General features: G+C 46.1%; 1 protein-coding gene across 1 annotated transcript in view; it reads left to right on the plus strand.

Annotated features, from left to right (window-relative positions):
• LOC128684384 (protein-L-histidine N-pros-methyltransferase) overlaps positions 1-24,422 on the plus strand; it is a 355,068-nt gene extending 330,646 nt beyond the window's left edge. The window contains exons 3-4 of the mRNA XM_070098219.1: positions 23,837-24,027; positions 24,371-24,422. Of these exons, the coding sequence (XP_069954320.1) occupies positions 23,837-24,027; positions 24,371-24,422 (243 nt within the window). The remainder of the gene's footprint in view (positions 1-23,836; positions 24,028-24,370) is intronic.
• Positions 24,423-25,008: the final 586 nt, after the last annotated feature.

Here is a 25,008-nt window from a genome sequence, read left to right on the forward strand (position 1 = left end):
CATCCAGAGAGGTACTACCATCCTGTCAGTAGGTTGATAGACAGCAGTCATCCAGAGAGGTACTACCATCCTGTCAGTAGGTTGATAGACAGCAGTCATCCAGAGAGGTACTTCCATCCTGTCAGTAGGTTGATAGACAACAGTCATCCAGAGAGGTACTACCATCCTGTCAGTAGGTTGATAGACAGCAGTCTTCCAGAGAGCTACTTCCATCCTGTCAGTAGGTTGATAGACAGCAGTCATCCATAGAGGTTCTATCATCCTGTCAGTAGGTTGATAGACAGCAGTCATCCATAGACGTTCTATCATCCTGTCAGTAGGTAGATAGACAGCAGTCATCCAGAGAGGTACTTCCATCCTGTCAGTAGGTTGATAAACAGCAGTCATCCAGAGAGGTACTTCCATCCTGTCAGTAGGTTGATAGACAGCAGTCATCCAGAGAGGTACTTCCATCCTGTCAGTAGGTTGATAGACAGCTGTCATCCAGAGAGGTACTACCATCCTGTCAATAGGTTGATAGACAGCAGTCATCCAGAGATGTACTTCCATCCTGTTAGTAGGTTGATAGACAGCAGTCATCCAGAGAGGTACTACCATCCTGTCAGTAGGTTGATAGACAGCAGTCATCCAGAGAGGTACTACCATCCTGTCAGTAGGTTGATAGACAGCAGTCATCCAGAGGTACTACCATCCTGTCAATAGGTTGATACACAACAGTCATCCAGAGAGGTACTTCCATCCTGTCAGTAGGTTGATAGACAGCAGTCATCCAGAGAGGTACTTCCATCCTGTCAGTAGGTTGATAGACAGCAGTCATCCAGAGAGGTACTACCATCCTGTCAGGTTGATAGCAGTCATCCAGAGAGGTACTTCCATCCTGTCAGTAGGTTGATAAACAGCAGTCATCCAGAGAGGTACTACCATCCTGTCAGTAGGTTGATAGACAGCAGTCATCCAGAGAGGTACTTCCATCCTGTCAGTAGGTTGATAGACAGCAGTCATCCAGAGAGGTACTACCATCCTGTCAGTAGGTTGATAGGCAGCAGTCATCCAGAGAGGTACTACCATCCTGTCAGTAGGTTGATAGACAGCAGTCATCCAGAGAGGTACTACCATCCTGTCAGTAGGTTGATAGACAGCAGTCATCCAGAGAGGTACTTCCATCCTGTCAGTAGGTTGATAGACAGCAGTCATCCAGAGAGGTACTTCCATCCTTTCAGTAGGTTGATAGACAGCAGTCATCCAGAGAGGTACTTCCATCCTGTCAGTAGGTTGATAGACAGCAGTCATCCAGAGAGGTATTACCATCCTGTCAGTAGGTTGATAGCAGTCATCCATAGAGGTACTACCATCCTGTCAGTAGGTTGATAGACAGCAGTCATGCAGAGAGGTACTACCATCCTGTCAGTAGGTTGATAGACAGCAGTCATCCATAGAGGTTTTATCCTCCTGTCAGTAGGTTGATAAACAGCAGTCATCCAGAGAGGTATTTCCATCCTGTCAGTAGGTTGATAGACAGCAGTCATCCAGAGAGGTACTACCATTCTGTCAGTAGGTTGATAGCAGTCATCCAGAGAGGTACTTCCATTCTGTCAATAGGTTGATAGACAGCAGTCATCCAGAGAGGTACTTCCATCCTGTCAATAGGTTGATAGACAGCAGTCATCCAGAGAGGAACTTCCATCCTGTCATTAGGTTGATAGACAGCTGTCATCCAGAGAAGTACTACCATCCTGTCAATAGGTTGATAGACAGCAGTCATCCAGAGATGTACTTCCATCCTGTTAGTAGGTTGATAGACAGCAGTCATCCAGAGGTACTACCATCCTGTCAATAGTTTGATAGACAGCAGTCATCCAGAGAGGTACTTCCATCCTGCCAGTAGGTTGATAGACAGCAGTCATCCAGAAAGGTACTTCCATCCTGTCAATAGGTTGATAGACAGCAGTCATCCAGAGAGGTACTTCCATCCTGTCAGTAGGTTGATAGACAGCTTTCATCCAGAGAGTTACTACCATCCTGTCAATAGGTTGATAGACAGCAGTCATCCAGAGATGTACTTCCATCCTGTCAGTAGGTTGGTAGACAGCAGTCATCCAGAGAGGTACTTCCGTCCTGTCAGTAGGTTGATAGACAGCAATCATCCAGAGAGGTACTACCATCCTGTCAGTAGGTTGATACACAACAGTCATCCAGAGAGGTACTTCCATCCTGTCAGTAGGTTGATAGACAGCAGTCATCCAGAGAGGTACTACCATCCTGTCAGTAGGTTGATAGGCAGCAGTCATCCAGAGAGGTACTACCATCCTGTCAGTAGGTTGATAGACAGCAGTCATCCAGAGAGGTACTACCATCCTGTCAGGTTGATAGACAGCAGTCATCCAGAGAGGTACTTCCATCCTGTCAGTAGGATGATAGGCAGCAGTCATCCAGAGAGGTACTTCCGTCCTGTCAGTAGGTTGATAGACAGCAGTCATCCAGAGAGATACTACCATCTTGTCAGTAGGTTGATAGACAGCAGTCATCCAGAGAGGTACTTCCATCCTGTCAGTAGGTTGATAGACAGCAGTCATCCAGAGAGGTACTACCATCCTGTCAGTAGGTTGATAGACAGCAGTCATCCAGAGAGGTACTACCATCCTGTCAGTAGGTTGATAGACAGCAGTCATCCAGAGAGGTACTTCCATCCTGTCAGTAGGTTGATAGACAGCAGTCATCCAGAGAGGTACTACCATCCTGTCAGTAGGTTGATAGACAGCAGAAATCCAGAGAAGTACTACCATCCTGTCAGTAGGTTGATAGACAGCAGTCATCCAGAGAGGTACTTCCATCCTTTCAGTAGGTTAATAGACAGCAGTCATCCAGAGAGGTACTACCATCCTGTCAGTAGGTTGATAGACAGCAGTCAACCAGAGAGGTACTACCATCCTGTCAGTAGGTTGATAGACAGCAGTCATCCAGAAAGGTACTACCATCCTGTCAGTAGGTTGATAGACAACAGTCATCCACAGAGGTACTACCATCCTGTCAGTAGGTTGATAGACAGCAGTCATCCAGAGAGGTACTACCATCCTGTCAGTAGGTTGATAGACAGCAGTCATCCAGAGAGGTACTACCATCCTGTCAGTAGGATGATAGACAGCAGTCATCCAGAGAGGTACAACCATCCTGTCAGTAGGTTGATAGACAGCAGTCATCCAGAGAGGTACTACCATCCTGTCAGTAGGATGATAGACAGCAGTCATCCAGAGACGTACTACCATCCTGTCAGTAGGATGATAGACAGCAGTCATCCAGAGAGGTACTACCATCCTGTCAGTAGGATGATAGACAGCAGTCATCCAGAGAGGTACTACCATCCTGTAAGAAGGATGATAGACAGCAGTCATCCAGAGAGGTACTACCATCCTGTCAGTAGGATGATAGACAACAGTCATCCAGAGAGGTACTACCATCCTGTCAGTAGGATGATAGACAGCAGTCATCCAGAGAGGTACTACCATCCTGTCAGTAGGATGATAGACAGCAGTCATCCAGAGAGGTACTACCATCCTGTCAGTAGGATGATAGACAGCAGTCATCCAGAGAGGTACTACCATCCTGTCAGTAGGATGATAGACAGCAGTCATCCAGAGAGGTACTACCATCCTGTCAGTAGGTTGATAGACAGCAGTCATCCAGAGAGGTACTACCAACCTGTCAGGTTGATAGACAGCAGTCATCCAGAGAGGTACTTCCATCCTGTCAGTAGGTTGATAGGCAGCAGTCATCCAGAGAGGTACTTCCATCCTGTCAGTAGGTTGATAGACAGCAGTCATCCAGAGAGGTACTACCATCCTGTCAGTAGGTTGATAGACAGCAGTCATCCAGAGAGGTACTTCCATCCTGTCAGTAGGTTGATAGACAGCAGTCATCCAGAGAGGTACTACCATCCTGTCAGTAGGTTGATAGACAGCAGTCATCCAGAGAGGTACTACCAACCTGTCAGTAGGTTGATAGACAGCAGTCATCCAGAGAGGTACTGCCATCCTGTCAGTAGGTTGATAGACAGCAGTCATCCAGAGAAGTACTACCATCCTCTCAGTAGGTTGATAGACAGCAGTCATCCAGAGAGGTACTTACATCCTTTCAGTAGGTTAATAGACAGCAGTCATCCAGAGAGGTACTACCATCCTGTCAGTAGGTTGATAGACAGCAGTCATCCAGAGAGGTACTTCCATCCTGTCAGTAGGTTGATAGACAGCAGTCATCCAGAGAGGTACTTCTATCCTGTCAGTAGGTTGATAGCCAGCAGTCATCCAGAGAAGTACTACCATCCTGTCAGTAGGTTGATAGACAGCAGTCATCCAGAGAGGTACTTCCATCCTGTCAGTAGGTTGATAGACAGCAGTCATCCAGAGAGGTACTACCATCCTGTCAGTAGGTTGATAGACAGCAGTCATCCAGAGAGGTACTACCATCCTGTCAGTAGGTTGATAGACAGCAGTCATCCAGAGAGGTACTTCCATCCTGTCAGTAGGTTGATAGACAGCAGTCATCCAGAGAGGTACTACCATCCTGTCAGTAGGTTGATAGACAACAGTCATCCAGAGAGGTACTACCATCCTGTCAGTAGGGTGATAGACAGCAGTCATCCAGAGAGGTACTACCATCCTGTCAGTAGGTTGATAGACAGCAGTCATCCAGAGAGGTACTACCATCCTGTCAGTAGGATGATAGACAGCAGTCATCCAGAGAGGTACTACCATCCTGTCAGAAGGATGATAGACAGCAGTCATCCAGAGAGGTACTACCATCCTGTCAGTAGGATGATAGACAGCAGTCATCCAGAGAGGTACTACCATCCTGTCAGTAGGATGATAGACAGCAGTCATCCTGAGAGGTACTACCATCCTGTCAGTAGGATGATAGACAGCAGTCATCCAGAGAGGTACTAACATCCTGTCAGAAGGATGATAGACAGCAGTCATCCAGAGAGGTACTACCATCCTGTCAGTAGGATGATAGACAGCAGTCATCCAGAGAGGTACTACCATCCTATCAGTAGGATGATAGACAGCAGTCATCCAGAGAGGTACTACCATCCTGTCAGTAGGATGATAGACAGCAGTCATCCAGAGAGGTACTACCATCCTGTCAGTAGGATGATAGACAGCAGTCATCCAGAGAGGTACTACCATCCTGTCAGTAGGATGATAGACAGCAGTCATCCAGAGAGGTACTACCATCCTGTCAGTAGGATGATAGACAGCAGTCATCCAGAGAGGTACTACCATCCTGTCAGTAGGATGATAGACAGCAGTCATCCAGAGAGGTACTACCATCCTGTCAGTAGGATGATAGACAGCAGTCATCCAGAGAGGTACTACCATCCTGTCAGTAGGATGATAGACAGCAGTCATCCAGAGAGGTACTACCATCCTCTCAGTAGGATGATAGACAGCAGTCATCCAGAGAGGTACTACCATCCTGTCAGTAGGATGATAGACAGCAGTCATCCAGAGAGGTACTACCATCCTGTCAGTAGGATGATAGACAGCAGTCATCCAGAGAGGTACTACCATCCTGTCAGTAGGATGATAGACAGCAGTCATCCAGAGAGGTACTACCATCCTGTCAGTAGGATGATAGACAGCAGTCATCCAGAGAGGTACTACCATCCTGTCGGTAGGATGATAGACAGCAGTCATCCAGAGAGGTACTACCATCCTGTCAGTAGGATGATAGACAGCAGTCATCCAGAGAGGTACTACCATCCTGTCAGTAGGATGATAGACAGCAGTCATCCAGAGAGGTACTACCATCCTGTCAGTAGGATGATAGACAGCAGTCATCCAGAGAGGTACTACCATCCTGTCAGTAGGTTGATAGACAGCAGTCATCCAGAGAGGTACTACCAACCTGTCAGTAGGATGATAGACAGCAGTCATCCAGAGAGGTACTACCATCCTGTCAGTAGGATGATAGACAGCAGTCATCCAGAGAGGTACTACCATCCTGTCAGTAGGATGATAGACAGCAGTCATCCAGAGAGGTACTACCATCCTGTCAGTAGGATGATAGACAGCAGTCATCCAGAGAGGTACTACCATCCTGTCAGTAGGTTGATAGACAGCAGTCATCCAGAGAGGTACTACCATCCTGTCAGTAGGATGATAGACAGCAGTCATCCAGAGAGGTACTACCATCCTGTCAGTAGGATGATAGACAGCAGTCATCCAGAGATGTAATACCATCCTGGCGTGAGTGTAACCTTGTTAATTGTTTTACACTCAACCAAAATAAATTATCTTTTCTTACCGTTTCAACAAATATGTAGAGGCACAGGTAAAGCACAGAACCTCCGTGTAATAATAGAACGGGTGGTGCTCGAACCGACGGCAGGCAAGTCCTGAAACTTGCAGGCCATGGCGCTAACCAATCGTGTTATTGCAGTTTCATAAGCTTCTGCGTTAGCTTAAGGTAAACTTACCTTTACCTTTCTGGGAATTTCTGCAATAGTTCTTATTCCTGCGATATTTCCTTTCCGGTTTAGGATGCCAGGTCTGAGACCAGATAATGAATGGAAGTGAGTGCAACATTTGATCGCCTGCACCGTAGAGGTGAGGGAGGAAGGGACTGAGGGAGAGACGGGAATGGTGGAGGTGTTTGATGACAACCATTTGTGTTTCACAATTTCCTAATGAGTCTACCAGCAAGTACTGCCACGGGAGCTGTCAGGAGCGGCGGATTTGTGTGAAGGCGGCCAAGTCGTTCACACAAATACTTAAGTACTCACGCTGCTCACTCGTCTCGCGAATTAAAAGAGGGGGGGGGGCGAAAGCCCCCAGCGTTTGTCGTACTTGCTAGTTGTCAGAAACTACTTTATAATTACAAGCTTTCAGCCTAGACACGTACTATTGTATGATTACATGAGAAGACCAGTAACCTAACCTGACTGTGAATAGGAACATTATTGAGACGTTTCACATGTGGAACGATCTTCGCTCGAAGGCAAAATGTCTCAGTCAAGTTTATGAGTAAAAGATACGTGCAACAGTTGGGTATTTTATTTTTGGATTGTTCCGCCTACACATTAGTCTTCATCAGTCAAATACAGAGATAACTAAATATGGAGACAGCAGAAGCAGGGGCGAGGTATAGATGATGTGATCAGTCCATCAACCTTGAAGTAGTAGTATTTAAGATGGTCAGTTCCTCCCTCCCTCGTGTTTTCCCCCTCCACTTGTCGACTTTGACTCTATCATCTTGGCCACTGCAGTGTTCAGAGCGTCCAAATTAGATTTCCTGTGAATTCAAGTTATGTAGGGAGACCAGAACTGAGTTGCATAATGTAAGTGAGAACATATTATATGAAAGGAGGAGCACTGCAACAGGCCTATTGGCCCTATGAGGCCTTACCAATGTGCCACACCTAGGTTTCTGTTTATTCACGTCTCACCAACCAGTGGCTATATCATTACATTATAGGGACACTTACGAAAAATGCATAAAATTTTTTTTAAGTCTTCCGTATATCCGTCTGTATTGTATTAAAGCCACTGGATGGCGAAACGTCTACAAAATAGATACTCAGGTGTTGCCCACGTGTCTAATTCATCAACATTAAACCTGTGTAAGAAAGTGTAATGAGAGGAAGATGCTCCTCTCCCCTTCCTTTCTTCTCCCAGGTGGCTCAGAACACAGAATGGAGATGTATTTTATCCCGAGTCATTAAAGAAAGGTTCCGCTTTAAGCCCCCCCCCCCCCCCAGAACTCGTTAACCCGCTTTGAAATGTAAATAGTGTAGACATAAATTTCCCAGGACGACAGTGCTACTGGTTAATAAGGCGATAATAACGCTTTCAGGTCCCGCGACGCAGGTTCAAATAGGAATATGTGAAATAATTGTCCTATTTAGAACAGCTTGGGCTGGGATGAACTTAAGCGACCTGGGAAATATAACGTTGGATTGTATCCTCTTGACTCCTTCATGCTCATACTCTCTCTATCCCTTCCCTTTCCTGCTTCCTGCCCTACTCCCCTGATTCTTTTCTCCCCCCCCCCCACATCCCAGTTCTCCTTTCCCTCTGTCTTCCACTATCTTCACTCTTCCTCCCCCTTGCCCTACCATCTTTACTTTTCTATTTCACCCTCTCTCTACACTTCTTTTTGCTTTCCTCCAATCCTTTCTCTTTATTTTCTTCCACTCCCCTGTCATATTCCTTTCTACTCCCCTTTCACTTTCCCCACATCTCTCTCCAGTTCCTTTCCTCCCTCCCTTTACTCTTCTTTCAGCCCTCCCTCCCTTCCTTTGCCCTCTCCCAACCCTTCCTCTCTTCCTTTACCCTCCTCCAACCTTCCTTCCCTTCCTCTACTCTCCTTCCTATCCTCCTTCCCTCTCTACTCTCTTTCCAATCCCCTCTCTTCCTCTATTCGCCTCCAAACCTCCCTCTACTCCTTGAACCCTCCCTTCCTGTCATCTCCCTTCCACCCTCCCCCAGTTCTCTCTCATCTCCCTTTCTCCTCCCTCCCATTCTCTCCATCCTTTCCTTCGAATCCCCCCCCCCGGCCTCCTTTCCCCTCTGTACCATAATTAAGGATTCAGTATTTTTTACCATTATGCTTAACGGGTCCCGGTGGGCATGTTGCAACCGTGTTGACAATGAACAGATAAAGGTTAAGTCCGAGGGGAAATTTTGCCTTCCCAGGCCAGGCAGTTAGAGCTCTTGGAGACGGGTACACTTAGGTCGAGTTTACCACCTGACACTTGGAGATGGATACCAGACAACGATTTTACGCAGTCTGGGTTTAATGAAATAGGTTATTGCAATGAGTATTTGATGTTTATTGATCTTGCAACAAAGTGCACAATGGTTAACCGGAGGGGCGTTATGCGGTGAGGATTCCCCCCCCCCCCGTCCAGAAGGGGAAATAGGGCGAGGGGTAATGAAAACATTGCAAGAGGGGAGAAGAGCGATGAAATGGCGATAAAAAAATAAAAAGGCGAAATGGGCTACGAGATCTGGAATGCTTTTTCTAAGAAGGACGTGATAGATGGAAACTGCTGGTGAAACAGAGAAGTAGCTAGAATTACTGAATGTGCGAATAGAGACAATAGGATGTTAATGGAATTTTTGAAGGTTGATAACGCTTATGGCCGAAGTCAGTAAGAGGAGTTCAATTGCTGAGAGTTCGCGGGAAAATAGTGTATAAGCTGGGTTGGAGAAGTTAGGTGGGGTCCAAGAGCTGAACTTCAACCCACAATCACTGCTCGGTGAGTACAGGAATGATTGGGCCGGGCAAGAGTAAAGGATATGAAACCCCAAGAATCCGTATTATATGTTAATGGCTTACAAAACCGACAAGTAGAATAATAAGACACATTTTATTATGGAAACTTTTCGCCAACCAATGACTTATTAATGCAGTACAGAGAATAATACTGGAGATGGTGGCAGACAATGTAGTTTGGGGTGATCAGTCCCTCAGTCCCAGTATTATTCTCTGTAATGAAGTGATAAAACCACTGGTTGGCGAAACGTCTCCATAATAAAGATACCCAAGTGTTGCAAATGTCTTATTCCCTCAGTACTATAAAGCATAGTTCTTTATGATATATAACGGACCTTCCAGAGGGGATAGATTTCTATCACTGCTTACTGTGTAAAATGTACAAGAAGAATATGAAAACATGATAGAGACTGCAGGAAGATTCAGATGAACTTAAGATGTGGTCCAGCAGGTGGCTACTTGAGTTCAGTGCCCAATAGGTATAAAATCTTGAAGATAGAAACCCAAAAGTAAACAACAAAGAAAAGGAGCTCGGGGCAACAGTTTCTCTAAACATCTTATAAGAGGCTCTCCTTTACCACGTAATTCAGATATGTAGGTCAGGAATGCTTTCAGAGAGCTAAGCGAAGAGTCGTCAGAGTCACTACTATACATGAGGTAGGTCGGACCAGGCATAAAGTACATTGCACCATTGCAAAGCCCGAACTAAGGCAGGCACGTAGAGGTTTGGAAAAGTCCACAAGTCTTCAGCGCAGGTAAGTAAAAACAGAAAGTATGAGCGTGTGCAGTTTGAAGACAGGTAGGTTGTATAACTAAGAAAAAGGTCACTCAAAATCGGTGGGTTAAGGGACTCGATCTCTAAATAATTTGAAGTTTTTCTATAAATAAATCTGATGAAATTCTTAAGTTTTTCTTTCAGCTGTTCTGTTGCTAGCTATCCGTATGTAAAGAAAAATCAAGTTATTGACATCTTTTGAGGTCATACTAGTACCTAAAAGGACTGGTGGTGGTGGTGATCTAAACAGTCTGGCGAAGCGGTTATGGGCACACATATTGGGCAATCAAATTGGGGTCTGCAATCGTAAAAAAGGTTCACTTTAAACACTTAGAGAGGAAAATATTAAATGGGAAGTATTTATGAAAAACTCTAGTGGTGCAAAACTCGACCAAATAGTCAGCATACTGGATGGTTTAGCTCCCGGATGATTGAGTCGCCGAGTAAATTAAGTTTCCGTATGATTCCTAAGGGATGGTAGCTTCCTCCCCCTCCATCCCTTCCTCCTCTGATGGTGCTGTACGAGATAACGTAGACCATTTTTCTATCTTTTCTCCTGAATAGATAAATTTGTAGTTGAACGAGTCCCCGGATTAATGGATTTTAGTGGAAACGATCTGTGGATGAATGAATCCCCAAGTGGAGAGATCCCCAAGTGAAGGAATCCCCAGGTGAATGGATCCTCAAGCGGAGGGATCCCCAGATGAATTGATCCCCAAATGGAGGGATCTCCAGATGAATGGATCCCCAAGTGGAGGGATCCCCAGATGAATGGATCCCCAAGTGGAGGGATGCCCAGGTGAATGGATCCCCAAGTGGAGGGATCCCCAAAGGAATGCATCCCGAAGTGGAGGGTTTCCCAGGTGAATGGATCCCCAAGTGGAGGGATCCCCAGATGAATGGATCCCCAAGTGGAGGGATCCCCAGATGAATGGATCCCCAAGTGGAGGGATCCCCAGATGAATGGATCCCCAAGTGGAGGGATCCCCCAGATGAATGGATCCCCAAGTGGAGGGATCCCCAGATGAATGGATCCCCAAGTGGAGGGATCCCCAGATGAATGGATCCCCAAGTGGAGGGATCCCCCAGATGAATGGATCCCCAAGTGGAGGAATCCCCAGATGAATGGATCCCCAAGTGGAGGGATCCCCCAGATGAATGGATCCCCAAGTGGAGGGATCCCCAGATGAATGGATCCCCAAGTGGAGGGATCCCCAGATGAATGGATCCCCAAGTGGAGGGATCCCCAGATGAATGGATCCCCAAGTGGAGGGATCCCCAGATGAATGGATCCCCAGATGAATAGATCCCCAAGTGGAGGGATCCCCAGATGAATGGATCCCCAAGTGGAGGGATGCCCAGGTGAATGGATCCCCAAGTGCAGGGATCCCCAAAGGAATGCATCCCGAAGTGGAGGGTTTCCCAGGTGAATGGATCCCCAAGAGGAGGGATCCCCAGATGAATGGATCCCCAAGTGGAGGGATCCCCAGATGAATGGATCCCCAAGTGGAGGGATCCCCAGATGAATGGATCCCCAAGTGGAGGGATCCCCAGATGAATGGATCCCCAAGTGGAGGGATCCCCAGATGAATGGATCCCCAAGTGGAGGGATCCCCAGATGAATGGATCCCCAAGTGGAGGGATCCCCCAGATGAATGGATCCCCAAGTGGAGGGATCCCCAGATGAATGGATCCCCAAGTGGAGGGATCCCCAGATGAATGGATCCCCAAGTGGAGGGATCCCCCAGATGAATGGATCCCCAAGTGGAGGAATCCCCAGATGAATGGATCCCCAAGTGGAGGAATCCCCCAGATGAATGGATCCCCAAGTGGAGGGATCCCCAGATGAATGGATCCCCAAGTGGAGGGATCCCCAGATGAATGGATCCCCAAGTGGAGGGATCCCCAGATGAATGGATCCCCAAGTGGAGGGATCCCCAGATGAATGGATCCCCAAGTGGAGGGATCCCCAGATGAATGGATCCCCAAGTGGAGGGATCCCCAGATGAATGGATCCCCAAGTGGAGGGATCCCCAGATGAATGGATCCCCAAGTGGAGGGATCCCCAGATGAATGGATCCCCAAGTGGAGGGATCCCCAGATGAATGGATCCTCAAGTGGAGGGATCCCCAGATGAATGGATCCCCAAGTGGAGGGATCCCCAGATGAATGGATCCCCAAGTGGAGGGATCCCCAGATGAATGGATCCCCAAGTGGAGGGATCCCCAGATGAATGGATCCCCAAGTGGAGGGATCCCCAGATGAATGGATCCCCAAGTGGAGGGATCCCCAGATGAATGGATCCCCAAGTGGAGGGATCCCCAGATGAATGGATCCCCAAGTGGAGGGATCCCCAGATGAATGGATCCCCAAGTGGAGGGATCCCCAGATGAATGGATCCCCAAGTGGAGGGATCCCCAGATGAATGGATCCCCAAGTGGAGGGATCCCCAGATGAATGGATCCCCAAGTGGAGGGATCCCCAGATGAATGGATCCCCAAGTGGAGGGATCCCCAGATGAATGGATCCCCAAGTGGAGGGATCCCCAGATGAATGGATCCCCAAGTGGAGGGATCCCCAGATGAATGGATCCCCAAGTGGAGGGATCCCCAGATGAATGGATCCCCAAGTGGAGGGATCCCCAGATGAATGGATCCCCAAGTGGAGGGATCCCCAGATGAATGGATCCCCAAGTGAAGGGATCCCCAGATGAATGGATCCTCAAGTGGAGGGATGCCCAGATGAATGGATCCCCAAGTGGAGGGATCCCCAGATGAATGGATCCCCAAGTGGAGGGATCCCCAGATGAATGGATCCTCAAGTGGAGGGATCCCAAGATGAATGGATCCCCAAGTGGAGGGATCCCCAGATGAATGGATCCCCAAGTGGAGGGATCCCCAGATGAATGGATCCCCAAGTGGAGGGATCCCCAGATGAATGGATCCCCAAGTGGAGGGATGCCCAGATGAATGGATCCCCAAGTGGAGGAACCCCAAATGAATAGATCCGAGATAGTAATCATATTGGGAATAGTTACTCGGATGAATGGGTCCCCAGATCAAGGGATTCCCGGAAGAATATATCCCTTGATGAATGAATCCGTATGAGTGGATAATTCACCGTATGAATTAATCTCAGATGAGGAAACGACAGAATAAACTCATCTCTGGTTTACTGTGTTTCCGTGTGACTCAGTTGATGTTTGGTTGTGCAGGTGAAGCCTCCGAGTGAATGAAACAACGAATGGCTTGGATTCCGGAGGAGGAGAGGACTGTAAGAATGGATTCCTGAAGGAATGAGGCTCCGGTATAGAGAGATGGTCGTAAGCTCACTTCATACTTCAAGAAGGAATTGCTTAAGATGTTAATTTGTAGGTCAAAACTTGACTCCATCACACACGTCATTGCTGGGGTTGATGTTGATGTCTTGGGAAGAAGCGAGGAAAAGTGGATGGGGGAGTTGGGAAAGGAAGAGGGGTAAAAGGGAGTAAACAAAATAGGTAAAGGAGAAGTCGGGACAGATGGGTATAGGAGAGGGATGAGAATGAGAGGGTTGGATAAATCGAGAAAGAAAAGCGAGACGGAGAACGTTAGGAAATGTAAAGAATGCAAGAAATAACGAAGGGCAACTGAAAGGATGAGATAAAAAATGGTAAGAGGAAAAAAAAGAGAAGCAAGAGGAACAGGAGCGGACGTTGGTGAGTAGTGAGGAATGATCAACATTTTTTGTTCATTGAAAGATTCTTTTCAAATGATAATTTTTCTCTTGTGCATTCCCACTTTTTTTCCATATTTTTTTTGTCTTCATCTTTATCATATTTCTTTTGCCTGTACGTTTGGTTCTTCCTTTTATTTTTCAGCTTTTTTTCCATATTTTTTCTTTAGGTTATATATTTATATGTAAAGAAAATTACTTTATTAATCAAAAGTAATTTTGTGTCTAAGGCACCACTGTTGACCTTTGGAAAATTTAATTCCTTTGGAACCCCTGGTAAGCTTCACGGATGTTCACTATCAAGCACAGGATGAATGTACCTTTCATAAGTAATATTTACCGTGCAAGACGACGCATATTCACGAGTTTTATTATTCATATAGGTTGATTCATACACTGTTCTCTCCATTCACGTCCAAGCGGAAGTGTTGTGATTATCTGTTTGTAGCTTAGACGAAAATTTAAGTTCGTAGTGACTCGTCTCCAGTAATTTTTTCATCATATATCTTTTTTATAGATTTCCAGTTATTGTAGCATACTACTGCTTTGTAAATTCCACTGGTGGGCCCCTTCCCTTCATGTGAAGAAAAATAAGTACATGTACTCACCTAGTTATGGTTGCAGGGGTAGAGCCATAGCTCCTGGCCCAGCCTCTTCACTGGCCGCTACTGGGTCACTCTCCCTGCACCATGAGCTTTATCATACCTCTGCTTAAAGCTTTGAATGGATCCTGCCTCTGCTACATCGCTTCCCAAACTATTCCACTTCATGACTACTCTGTGACTGAAGAAATACTTCCAAACATCCCTGTGATTCATCTGTGTCTTCAGCGTCTGTGCCCCCTTGTTGCTGTGTCCCATCTCTGGAACATCCTGTCTCTGTCCACATTGTCAATTCCTCTCAGTATTTTATATGTCGTTATCATGCCCCCCCCCCATTTCTCCTGTCCTCCAGTGTCGTCAGGTCGATTTCCCTTAACCTCTCCTCGTAGGACAGTCTTTAACTCTGGGACTAGTCTTGTTGCAAACCTTTGCACTTTCTCTAATTTCTTTACGTGCTTGGCTAGATGTGGGTTCCAAACTGGTGCCGCATACTCCAATATGGGCCTAACGTACACAGTGTACAGGGTCCTGAACGATTCCATATTAAGATGGCGGAATGCTGTTCTTAGGTTTGCTAGGCGCCCGTATGCTGCAGCAGCTATTTGGTTGATGTGCGCCTCCGGAGATGTGCCTGGTGTTATACTCACCCCAAGATCTTTTTCCTTGAGTGAGGTTTGTAGTCCCTGGCCCTCTAGACTGTACTCCGTCTGCAGTCTTCTTTGCCCTTCCCCAATATTCATGGCTTTGCGCTTGGTGGGGTTGAACTCCAGGAGCCAATTGCTGGACCAGGCCTGCAACCTGTCCAGATCCCTTTGTAGCTCTCCCTGGTCCTCGTCCGATTGAATTCTTTTCATCAACTTCACATTATCTGCAAACAGGGACACTTCGGAGTCTATTCACAAATACCAGAAACAGCACCGATCCTAGGACTGACCCCTGTGGAACCCCACTCGTCACAGGCGCCCACTCTGACACTCTGCCGCGTACCATGACTTGCTGTTGTCTTCCTGTCAGGTATTCCCTGATCCATTGTAGTGCCTTCCCCATTCTCCCTGCCTGGTTCTCCAGTTTTTTGCACTAATCTCTTGTGTGGAACTGTGTCAAACGCCTTCTTACAGTCCAAGAAAATGCAATCTACCCACCCCTCTCTCTCTTGTCTTACTGCTGTCATCCTGTCATAGAACTCAAGTAGGTTTGTGACAGGATTTCCCATCCCTGAAACCGTTTGGGCGTTGTTAAGCTCATTTCTTTCTAGGTGTTCCACCACTCTTCTGATAATCTTTCCATGACTTTGCGTCCTATACATGTCAGTGACACTGGTCTATAGTTTAGTGCTTCTTATGTCTCCTTTTTCAAAAATTGGGACTACATTTGCTGTCTTCCATACCTCAGGTAATCTCCCTGTTTCGATAGATGTGTTGAATATTGTTGTTAGGGGTACACATAACGCCTCTGCACCATCTCTAAGGACCCATGGAGAGATGTTATCCGGCCCCATCGCCTTTGAGGTGTCTAGCTCGCTCAGCAGCCTCTTCACTTCTTCCTCGGTTGCATGTATTGTGTTCAACACTTGGTGGTGTACCCCACCTCTCCGTCTTTTTGGAGTCCCTTCTGTCTCCTCTGTGAACACTTCTTTGAATCTCATGATGAGTTCCTCACATACTTCGCGGTCGTTTCTTGTGATCTCTCTTCCTTAGCCTGATTACCTGGTCCTTGACTGTTGTTTTCCTCCTGATGTGGCTGTACAACATCTTTGTGTCAGATTTGGCTTTCTCTGCTATGTCATTTTCATATTGTCGTTGGGCCTCCGTTTTTACCTGTGCATATTCATTTCTGGCTCTACGACTGCTCTCCTTATTCTCCTGGGTCCTTTGCATTCTATACTTCTTCCATTCCCTAGCAGACTTGGTTTTGACCTCCCTGCACCACGGACTCGTCCTGGCTTTTTCATTATTCCTGTTACCCTTGGGTACAAGCCTCTCCTCAGCTTCCTTGCATATTGTTGTCACATATTCCATCATCTCGTTTGCTGACTTCTTTGCCAGTTCTCTGTCTCACTGAACCCCGTTCAGGAAATTCTTCATTCCCACGCAGTCCCCCTTCTTGTATAGTGGCTTCATTCGTCCGGCTCTTCCTGCTCCCCCCTCCACTTGTAACTCGACTGTGTATTCGAATCTTAAAACCACATGATCGCTGGCCTCAAGGGGTCTTTCATATGTGATGTCCTCAATATCTGCACTACTCAAGGTAAATACTAGGTCGAGTCTTGCTGGTTCATCCTCTCTCTCTCTTTCTCTCTCTCTCTCTCTCTCTCTCTCTCTCTCTCTCTCTCTCTCTCTCTCTGGTAGTGTCCCTTACATGTTGGTACATGAAGTTTTCCAGTGCTACCTACATCATCTTAGCCCTCCACGTTTCTTGGCCCCCCCATGTGGCTCCAAGTTCTCCCAATCGATGTCCTTGTGGTTGAAGTCACCCATGATCAGTAGCTTTGCCCTGCTCGTATGAGCCCTTCTTGCCACTTCAGCCAGTGTGTCAACCATCGCTCTATTACTCTCATCATACCCTTGCCTGTGGTGGGTTATACATCACTGCAATTACCACCTTGGGACCTCCAGATTGAAGCGTTTCTACTTGCTTCTCCATTGTCTCCTCTCTCCAGCTCATCAAATCCCATCGGTTTTTGACCAGCAGTGCCACTCCTCCACCCCCTCTGTTCCCTCTGGCTTTCCTCAGGATCTGATATCCCGTTGGGAAGATGGCATCTGTTGTCATAGCTGTGAGCTTGGTTTCTGTGAGAGCTGTGATGTCCGGTGATGCCTCTTTGACTCTTTCGTGCGACTCCTCCCACTTATTTGTTATTCCATCAGCTTTGGTGTTTCCTCTCCAACACTGTTTTGGGGCGTCTGTGAGGGTGGGGGACATGGCAGTGTGTGTGTGTGTACTCACCTATTTGTGGTTGCAGGGGTCGAGTCCTAGCTCCTGGCCCCGCTTCTTCACTGGTTGCTACTGGGTCCTCTCTCTCCCTGCTCCATGAGCTTTATCAAACCTCGTCTTAAAACTATGTATGGTTCCCGCCTCCACTACGTCACTTTCTAGGCTGTTCCACTGCCTGACAACTCTGACTGAAGAAATAATTCTTGACATCCCTTTGACTCATCTGAGTGTTTAACTTCCAATTGTGACCTCTTGTTTCTGTGTCCCCTCCCTGGTGTGTGTGTGTGTGTGTGTGTGTGTTAGGTTAGCAGTACACAAAAGGCTTAGTCCTGTGCAGATTCCAGTGCATGATTACCTCTGAAAAGAAATATCGTAAAGGTCGTTCTGGTTGTTGTAACTCAAGTACTGGAGGCTGCAACGGAGTCCTGGAGAAAGTAAAAACCCCGAGGGCTGCTAGCAAACATTGCAACTTTTAACATCTTCAGAGGTTGTTAACCCTGCATTTTTAACCACCCTAAAGGTTGTTAAAGAGTACTATTTATTTTAATAGCCCTGAGAGTTGTTCAGAGTGCTAAAGGTTTTAACAGACATAACGATTGCTAGATATCATTGTAGGGTATATCATAAGGAAACATTTTGTAAAAACATTTTTGTGAATTTATCAAAAAGTTTCAATTACTGTGAAAGAACGTACCGCTGTATTAAACGCTACAGAATGTATCCGTATCATTAAATGTACGAATGCTGTAGGGTAGACTAATATTACAGGTTGGAGCGATTTTGCGGGTTTTGTAAGTTTATATAAGAGCTTCCTAGTTGCACGAGCCTTGCAGGTTGCACGAGCCTTGCAGGTTGCACGAGCCTTGCAGGTTGCACGAGCCTTGCAGGTTGCACGAGCCTTGCAGGTTGCACGAGCCTTGCAGGTTGTACGAGCCTTGCAGGTTGCACGAGCCTTGCAGGTTGCACGAGTCTTGCAGGTTGCACGAGCCTTGCAGGTTGCACGAGCCTTGCAGGTTGCACGAGCCTTGCAGGTTGCACGAGCCTTGCAGGTTGCACGAGCCTTGCAGGTTGCACGAGCCTTGCAGGTTGCACGAGCCTTGCAGGTTGTACGAGCCTTGCAGGTTGCACGAGCCTTGCAGGTTGTACGAGCCTTGCAGGTTGCACGAGCCTTGCAGGTTGCACGAGCCTTGCAGGTTGCACGAGCCTTGCAGGTTGTACGAGCCTTGCAGGTTGCACGAGCCTTGCAGGTTGCACGAGCCTTGCAGGTTGTACGAGCCTTGCAGGTTGCACGAGCCTTGCAGGTTGTACGAGCTATGCAGGGTGTAGGAGTCTGTATTTGAAAGTTGTATGATAATCGTGTAATTTTTCATTACATGGAAGTAAATCATTGTAGGAGTAAAGAATCTGGCAATGAAGTTGGCTAGATTAGGTTTTCTCTCTTAATTATGATTTGTTTAATCTGCTCAGAATTTTGTGTGGTAACTGTAAACAGATAGTGGTGGAGGGTTTTCAATGTTTTTTTCAAAATATCTATTAACCCTAGTAGTCAGTAATTTAGTGAGCTGCACTATGTACTGTCACGTGGGTAGGCTAATAGGGTCGACATACAATGAGAGATTGCTTATCTTTACTGTCTCATGAACACGTTGGACGGCGGGCAAATGTTACAAACTTCTCCTGTACTTACTGTAAGTATAGACATGCCTTTACTTTCTCTTTTTGCTTCTTAATAGTTCTCAATTCTGTAGTATTTCTTTTCCAGCTTAGGAGGCCTGGGCAGAGACCGGGCCGTGGGAAAGATAATCCTCAGAGCCACTAACACACAATAGTTAGAATAATTTTTTTGACTCAGCGTAACTTCGAAACATATTCTACAAAAAATTTGATGATATGCTCTCTTGATTTTTGATACTGTTGTTCCGACATTAAACACTGTCGAGGTTCGCCATATCTTGTGGGAAGAACACTTACCATCTCTGTATGACTAAGACCTTGCAAAACAGTTGCTTTTGTAAAGAAATTAATTATCTAATGTTATTTTTTAAAGGGGTGGACCGGTATGCCAGCAAAAGGCTTAGTCATATGACCAGAAGCTCCAGTGACTAAGATCCGCGTTTGGAAACACTTGACCCGTCTCCTGACGAATCTTACCTAACCTTGTAAAGAGGAGATGGAAGTCATGGTGAGAGGGGGGGCGTAGGATATAGTGCTGAGGAAGGAAGTAGTGGTTGTATGAAGGGGCTGGTGGTGCTGGAAGTATAGTCTCGGGTAAGAAAGTGAGGGGGTTGGCTAGGACAGGTGGTGCTGGGGAACGGGATGATGGTAGACCTGGGGAAAGGGGGTGGTGGTGCTAAGGAAAGGGGTGGTATTATAACAAAGGAGTGGTGGTGGTGTTGGGAAAAGGGGGTACTGGTGGTGGAAATGCTGGAAGAGGGGATGGTGATGGGGAGAGGAAGAGGGACTAGGAAAGTGGGAGGTAATGGAAAGGAATGACGCGAAAGCGAGAAATATGTAAAATAGGAGAGAGGAAAAGAGCAACGATAGAGAGGGATTTCAGAAGAGGATTAAAGTAAAGAAAGGAAGAGCAGGAGGAACAGGAAGAGGAGGATAAAGAAGGGCTGAACGAAAATGACAGGACAAGGAGTTCAGTGGAAAAAATGTTAGAAGAAGCAACAACAGGCTAAATAGTAGACAAAAAGAAGAATAGTCGAGGAGAATTGGGAAGAGGAGAAGCAACTAAGAAAAAAAAATAGAACAGAAGGAAGTGAATAAAATATCACGTTAAGAGAGACAAGAAAATATAACCACAAGTTACCGAACAAATAAGTGAAAAGGAGGAAGAGTGAAATTTATCAATTGAAGAGTTGAAGAGGAAGACAAATGTTACTAAAATAAGAGGGAAGTAACGGTGACTTACTTTTTTTTCTGGGGCAAAATCAGATACATCACCAGTGTGCTGCTGCCATATTTTCTACGACAGTTACAGAGTGGGAACAAAAACTAGTTATGTTTCCCTGTCATATGGCATCACGCAGGGTGGGTCATATGGTGTTGAAATTAAGGAAGCAGACTTAGTTATGAAAAGAGGAGGATGAGTTGTTGCTGATGACAGGGAAGGAGAAATGGATGATGGAAGGATGAAGAAGCAACGAGTAAAGAGGTGAGGATGAGAAGGAAAGTTACACCGTAATGAATATTGTATATGAATGGTATATAATAGTAACAAGATGAATAATTAGACACATGTGCAACATCTGGGAATCTTTATTTGTAGACGTATAGCCGTCCAGTGGCTTTGTTAATACGATACAAGGACATACGATAAAGATGCAGAGCTATAAAAGATGAGGTAATCACTCCCTCAGTCTTGGAGTTTGTAAAGAACAACGTAGTCTTCAGGACTACGGTAGTCTTCAGGACTACGGTAGTCTTCAGGACTACGGTAGTCTTCAGGACTACGGTAGTCTTCAGGACTACGGTAGTCTTCAGGACTACGGTAGTCTTCAGGACTACGGTAGTCTTCAGGACTACGGTAGTCTTCAGGACTACGGTAGTCTTCAGGACTACGGTAGTCTTCAGGACTACGGTAGTCTTCAGGACTACAGTAGTCTTCAGGACTACAGTAGTCTTCAGGACTACGGTAGTTTTCAGGACTACGGTAGTCTTCAGGACTACGGTAGTCTTCAACTCCAAGGCTGAGGGAGTGATTTTCTCATCTTTTGTATATAGCTTTATATTCTTTACATTATGTCCTATTGATAAAATCACTGGATGACGAAACGTCTACAAATAAAGATACCCAGACGTTGCACGTGTCTAATTCTTCACCGTAATGAATGTTGCAAACTACTGACTCTGCCTCTTACTTGTGATTGATGTTGCCAGGGAAGCATTTATCGCGCCCCTCTTCTCTGCACATAGCAGGGGCAACAGGTCATTCAAGCCGAAGGAGGGAGGGTTGATGAGAGGGAAGCATGGGAAGAGGAAGGGTTGGAGGGAAGGATAGGATAGGGAGAGGGAGGGCTACATAGTGAAGAGGAAAGGGGTGCTATAGGGAAAGAGAGGGAGATGGGTAGATTTATAGACGGTCAAGGATAAATATTAGAGGTGACGGGGGTAGGACAGGAGCCAGGGAATTGACTGGGAGAACACAACGTCTGGCAAAAAGAAAGGTGATAAATTTGTCATGAATGTGCATTGTTTGTGTCGAGTTTGACTGCTGCTGGGCCAGATGTTCCAGTGTCACAGGTCGAAAGGCGAGGCTGTGTTGCAGGGAAGGTGGGAAGGAGTGTCTTCCACGAGGGGAAGATATGGCCTGCGCTCTTGTTGTGTTAAATGAGGTAAAGTATGGTCTGCACTATGGCTGTGTTGCAGAGGATACATAGGTGTGACCACTCATAGCCTGTGTAGCATAGAGATGTGGCTTGCACTATAGCTGTGTTGCAGGAAAGGAAAGGTGTGGCCTGCACCGTAGTTGTGTTGCAGAGAGGGAAGGTGTGGCATGCATTGTGATTGATGTACAAAAGAGTTAGTTTCAAAATTCACGGTACCACTGAAAAGTTATATTAACTGTGCGTGTTATGCCTAATATTACTGCTTGTTAAATGAAAATCGAAAGACTTTATTACCATAGCGTTGTGTGTTGTTTTGTTATATTTGCATTTGGAAATTGTTTTATTTCATTATTAGTTAAGAGATTTGAGGGCAGTGATGTGCTGATGTGCATGTCTCAGGCGCTGGGCTGAAGAATTTTAAAATATTTGTTGGAGATAATTGAAAATATTTTTTTTTATGAATTTGCCCTTTCTCCACCGTCCATCGTTCCACAGTTGTGACTTCATAAACATGGTCAACGCCCCCGGGGCCCGGTCTGTGACCAGACCTCGATTGATTGTAAGATGAGTAGAAGGATTATGAGGGATCTATTGATACCAAGCACAATGGGAAGAAATTATATCCTTCGTTTAGGAAGCGCGTTGATTACATTGGTCTCCCCTCTAACTCAAAACCCGAGCAGCCATTACAACAGGTTATGCAGAGTGGGGAGGAGGAGGGAAGAAAAAAGTGAGCGAGGGGGAAGGAGGGGAGGGAAAAAGGGAAGGGGGGATTGGCTTAAAGGGATATAGGGAAAGGGAAGGCGGGGGATCATAATGTTGCAAATGAACCTTAATAAAAGGGTATTTCCGCGTAGGTAGGCTTGGGGAATGTTGCATACCAATACTGCCATCGCTGCTAGTGGTGCTCATGGTGATAGTGGTTGTGGCGGTGCTGGTGCTATTCTGTTGTTGTCTGGTGATGCTCCTGTTCGTGGTATTATTAATGTTTCTGTTGCTTTGTTTAGTGGTGCTGTTTCCGTTGGTGGTAGCGCTTAGCGCTACTGTTATTGGTGGTGGTGCTAGATGTGGTGTTGATGGTGCTCCTGCTGTGGGAAACTGAGGCTGCACCAGTTCCCACCTCCAGACCTTCTCTTCTGGTTCACGTAATCAACAGATCCATTCAAAGACTCGAACACATTTTACTTCTTTTTGCTCCTCTTGTTGGGGTGGCCGAGGGTAAACACGCATTTTTAAAAGCTGTTTGTTTGTGTGCTATTGAGGCGTGTATATCACGGGGTCCTCTTGATATTTGTAGCTGTGGTGAGTTATGTAGCTCTGGAGTAGACTTGGTATATGAAGCTCTGGTGATAGTAGACATGATGTATGTAGCTCTGGTGATGAATATACTTGATGTATGTTGCTCCGATGAGTAGAGTTGGGGTGTAAATTGCTATGGTGATGAGTAGACTTGGTGTATTTAACTCTGGTGATGAGTAGACGTCGTGTTTGTAGCTCTGGCCAGGAGTAGGCTTTGTGTATGTAGTTCTGATGATGAGTAGACTCGGTGCATGCAGCTCTGGTGATGAGTAGACGTGGTGTATATTGTTCTTATGAGTCGACTTAATGTACTTGACTCGGATAATGAGTACTTTTAGTGCATATAGTCCTGGCGGTGAGTAATCTAGGTATATGTTGCTTTGGTGTTGAGTATACTTTGCATATGTAGCTGCTTGTGGATTTAGCGATGAGTAGTCTTCGTGTATGTTACTCTGGTGATGATTAGAGCTCATTTTTGTAACTTTAGTGATGAATAGACTTGGTGAGAGGTAGATTTGGTGTATGTTGCTTTGATGTTGAATAGACTTGGTGTATGTAGCTATTATAATGAGTAGACTTGATGCATATTGGGCTGGTGATGAGCAGACCTGGTGTATATTTCTCTGATGCGTCTACACTGACACAAGTGTTGTCTGTAGCTTATGCAGTAACAAGTAAATTATGTACCCGACAGAACTATTAATTACTGCCACCATACTAACACAGGTGTGATTGTTGCAGCCACCTCGACAGCTGTGATTGTTGCACATCTGTCCTGGCACAGCTGTGGTAGTTGCATCTGTGCAGAATTAAGTGTGGGGAGGAGGGCAGCCAGTTGCCTATTAAGCGAGTGCATAGCAAGGATTGTCTATTTCAATTGTAGCGTATGAATCTCTCTTTTCCAGCTGTATGAGGTTGATGAGTTGGCACTGATTGACGACGTGAGAGAGCGGTTCGTGCAGCTGGGCATGGACGAGGAGACCCAACAGTTTCTGGACAGTTGCTTCGAGCAGTCGGAGTGGCTGTTGACCCAGATCTGGCACAGCATTGCTAAGGCCTTCCTGGGCATGTTCATGACACAGACTTCTGTTAACGGGTGAGTACTGGCGATAGGGGAAAGGGGGGGGGTAACGGGCTTTTGTGTACCGTTGAATACTAACTAAATGCTAATTAACAACAAACATTCAAAGTATAAGGAACTGATAGACTTTTCTGTCCGTTTCGGGCCCTTATCGAGCTATTCACGATTTGATAATGGTCTAGCACCGGCCGAAACATCTCGTTTCAAATTTCAATTTTTGTTAGTTGCCGTTTCTTCCTACCATGGTAATGTGACTTAATCATTCCGAATAACACCGTTATAAAGTTTATTATGATGGGTGCAGGTGAGACATTGGGAAATAATGGGAGGCACACTTAATCTTATTATCTGTTTTTAGGTATCCCTTGTCGAGTGGGGATACACATCATAGTGTTCGCTGGATTTTTTAAAGGCAAAGTTATTATTATTTCATGCGTAGCGGTAAACCTGTTGGAGTAATACAGCGCCAGTGGAGTGGGAGACATACAGACTAGATCCAAGGAAAGAAACGGTATCTCCGGCTTCTAGGATCAAGAGCCCCCTCGCTGTGATTCAAATTTGGTGTGCCGGTACCTTAGAGTTATGGCATGTATTGTGTAGATTGGCTCTAAGGTAGTCTAGAATCACTCTGTGGAATCAAATATTTGCTAATTGGTAATTTTGATCTTGTTGAACATTTACTGGCAGTTTACGAAACTATTTTTTCTTCATACTGGGTAGTCCATGCTGTGTACTTAATACTTAATACTCAGTGGTCAGTCGTCACGTGAGGTCACAGACCCTGAGCTGCTTTGGGGATTAGTGTGGACGGTTACAAAGCATGGCTTGCTTCTGCAGTGTTTTAAAAATTGAGGTTGGAGAGTTGAAGGAGGAGGTCTTGCTTCTCCAGGAGGAGATTAGGAGGCTGAAGGTCCACCTCAATGGGTCTGGGAGAGAGTGTGAGGTGGCTGGAGTTGTGGGGAATGAGGCTTCTAGCAGTGAGGTGCAGTCTGTCTC

This window comes from Cherax quadricarinatus, chromosome 4 (assembly GCF_038502225.1).
Source record: "Cherax quadricarinatus isolate ZL_2023a chromosome 4, ASM3850222v1, whole genome shotgun sequence".
In the NCBI taxonomy this organism is placed as follows: domain Eukaryota; kingdom Metazoa; phylum Arthropoda; class Malacostraca; order Decapoda; family Parastacidae; genus Cherax; species Cherax quadricarinatus.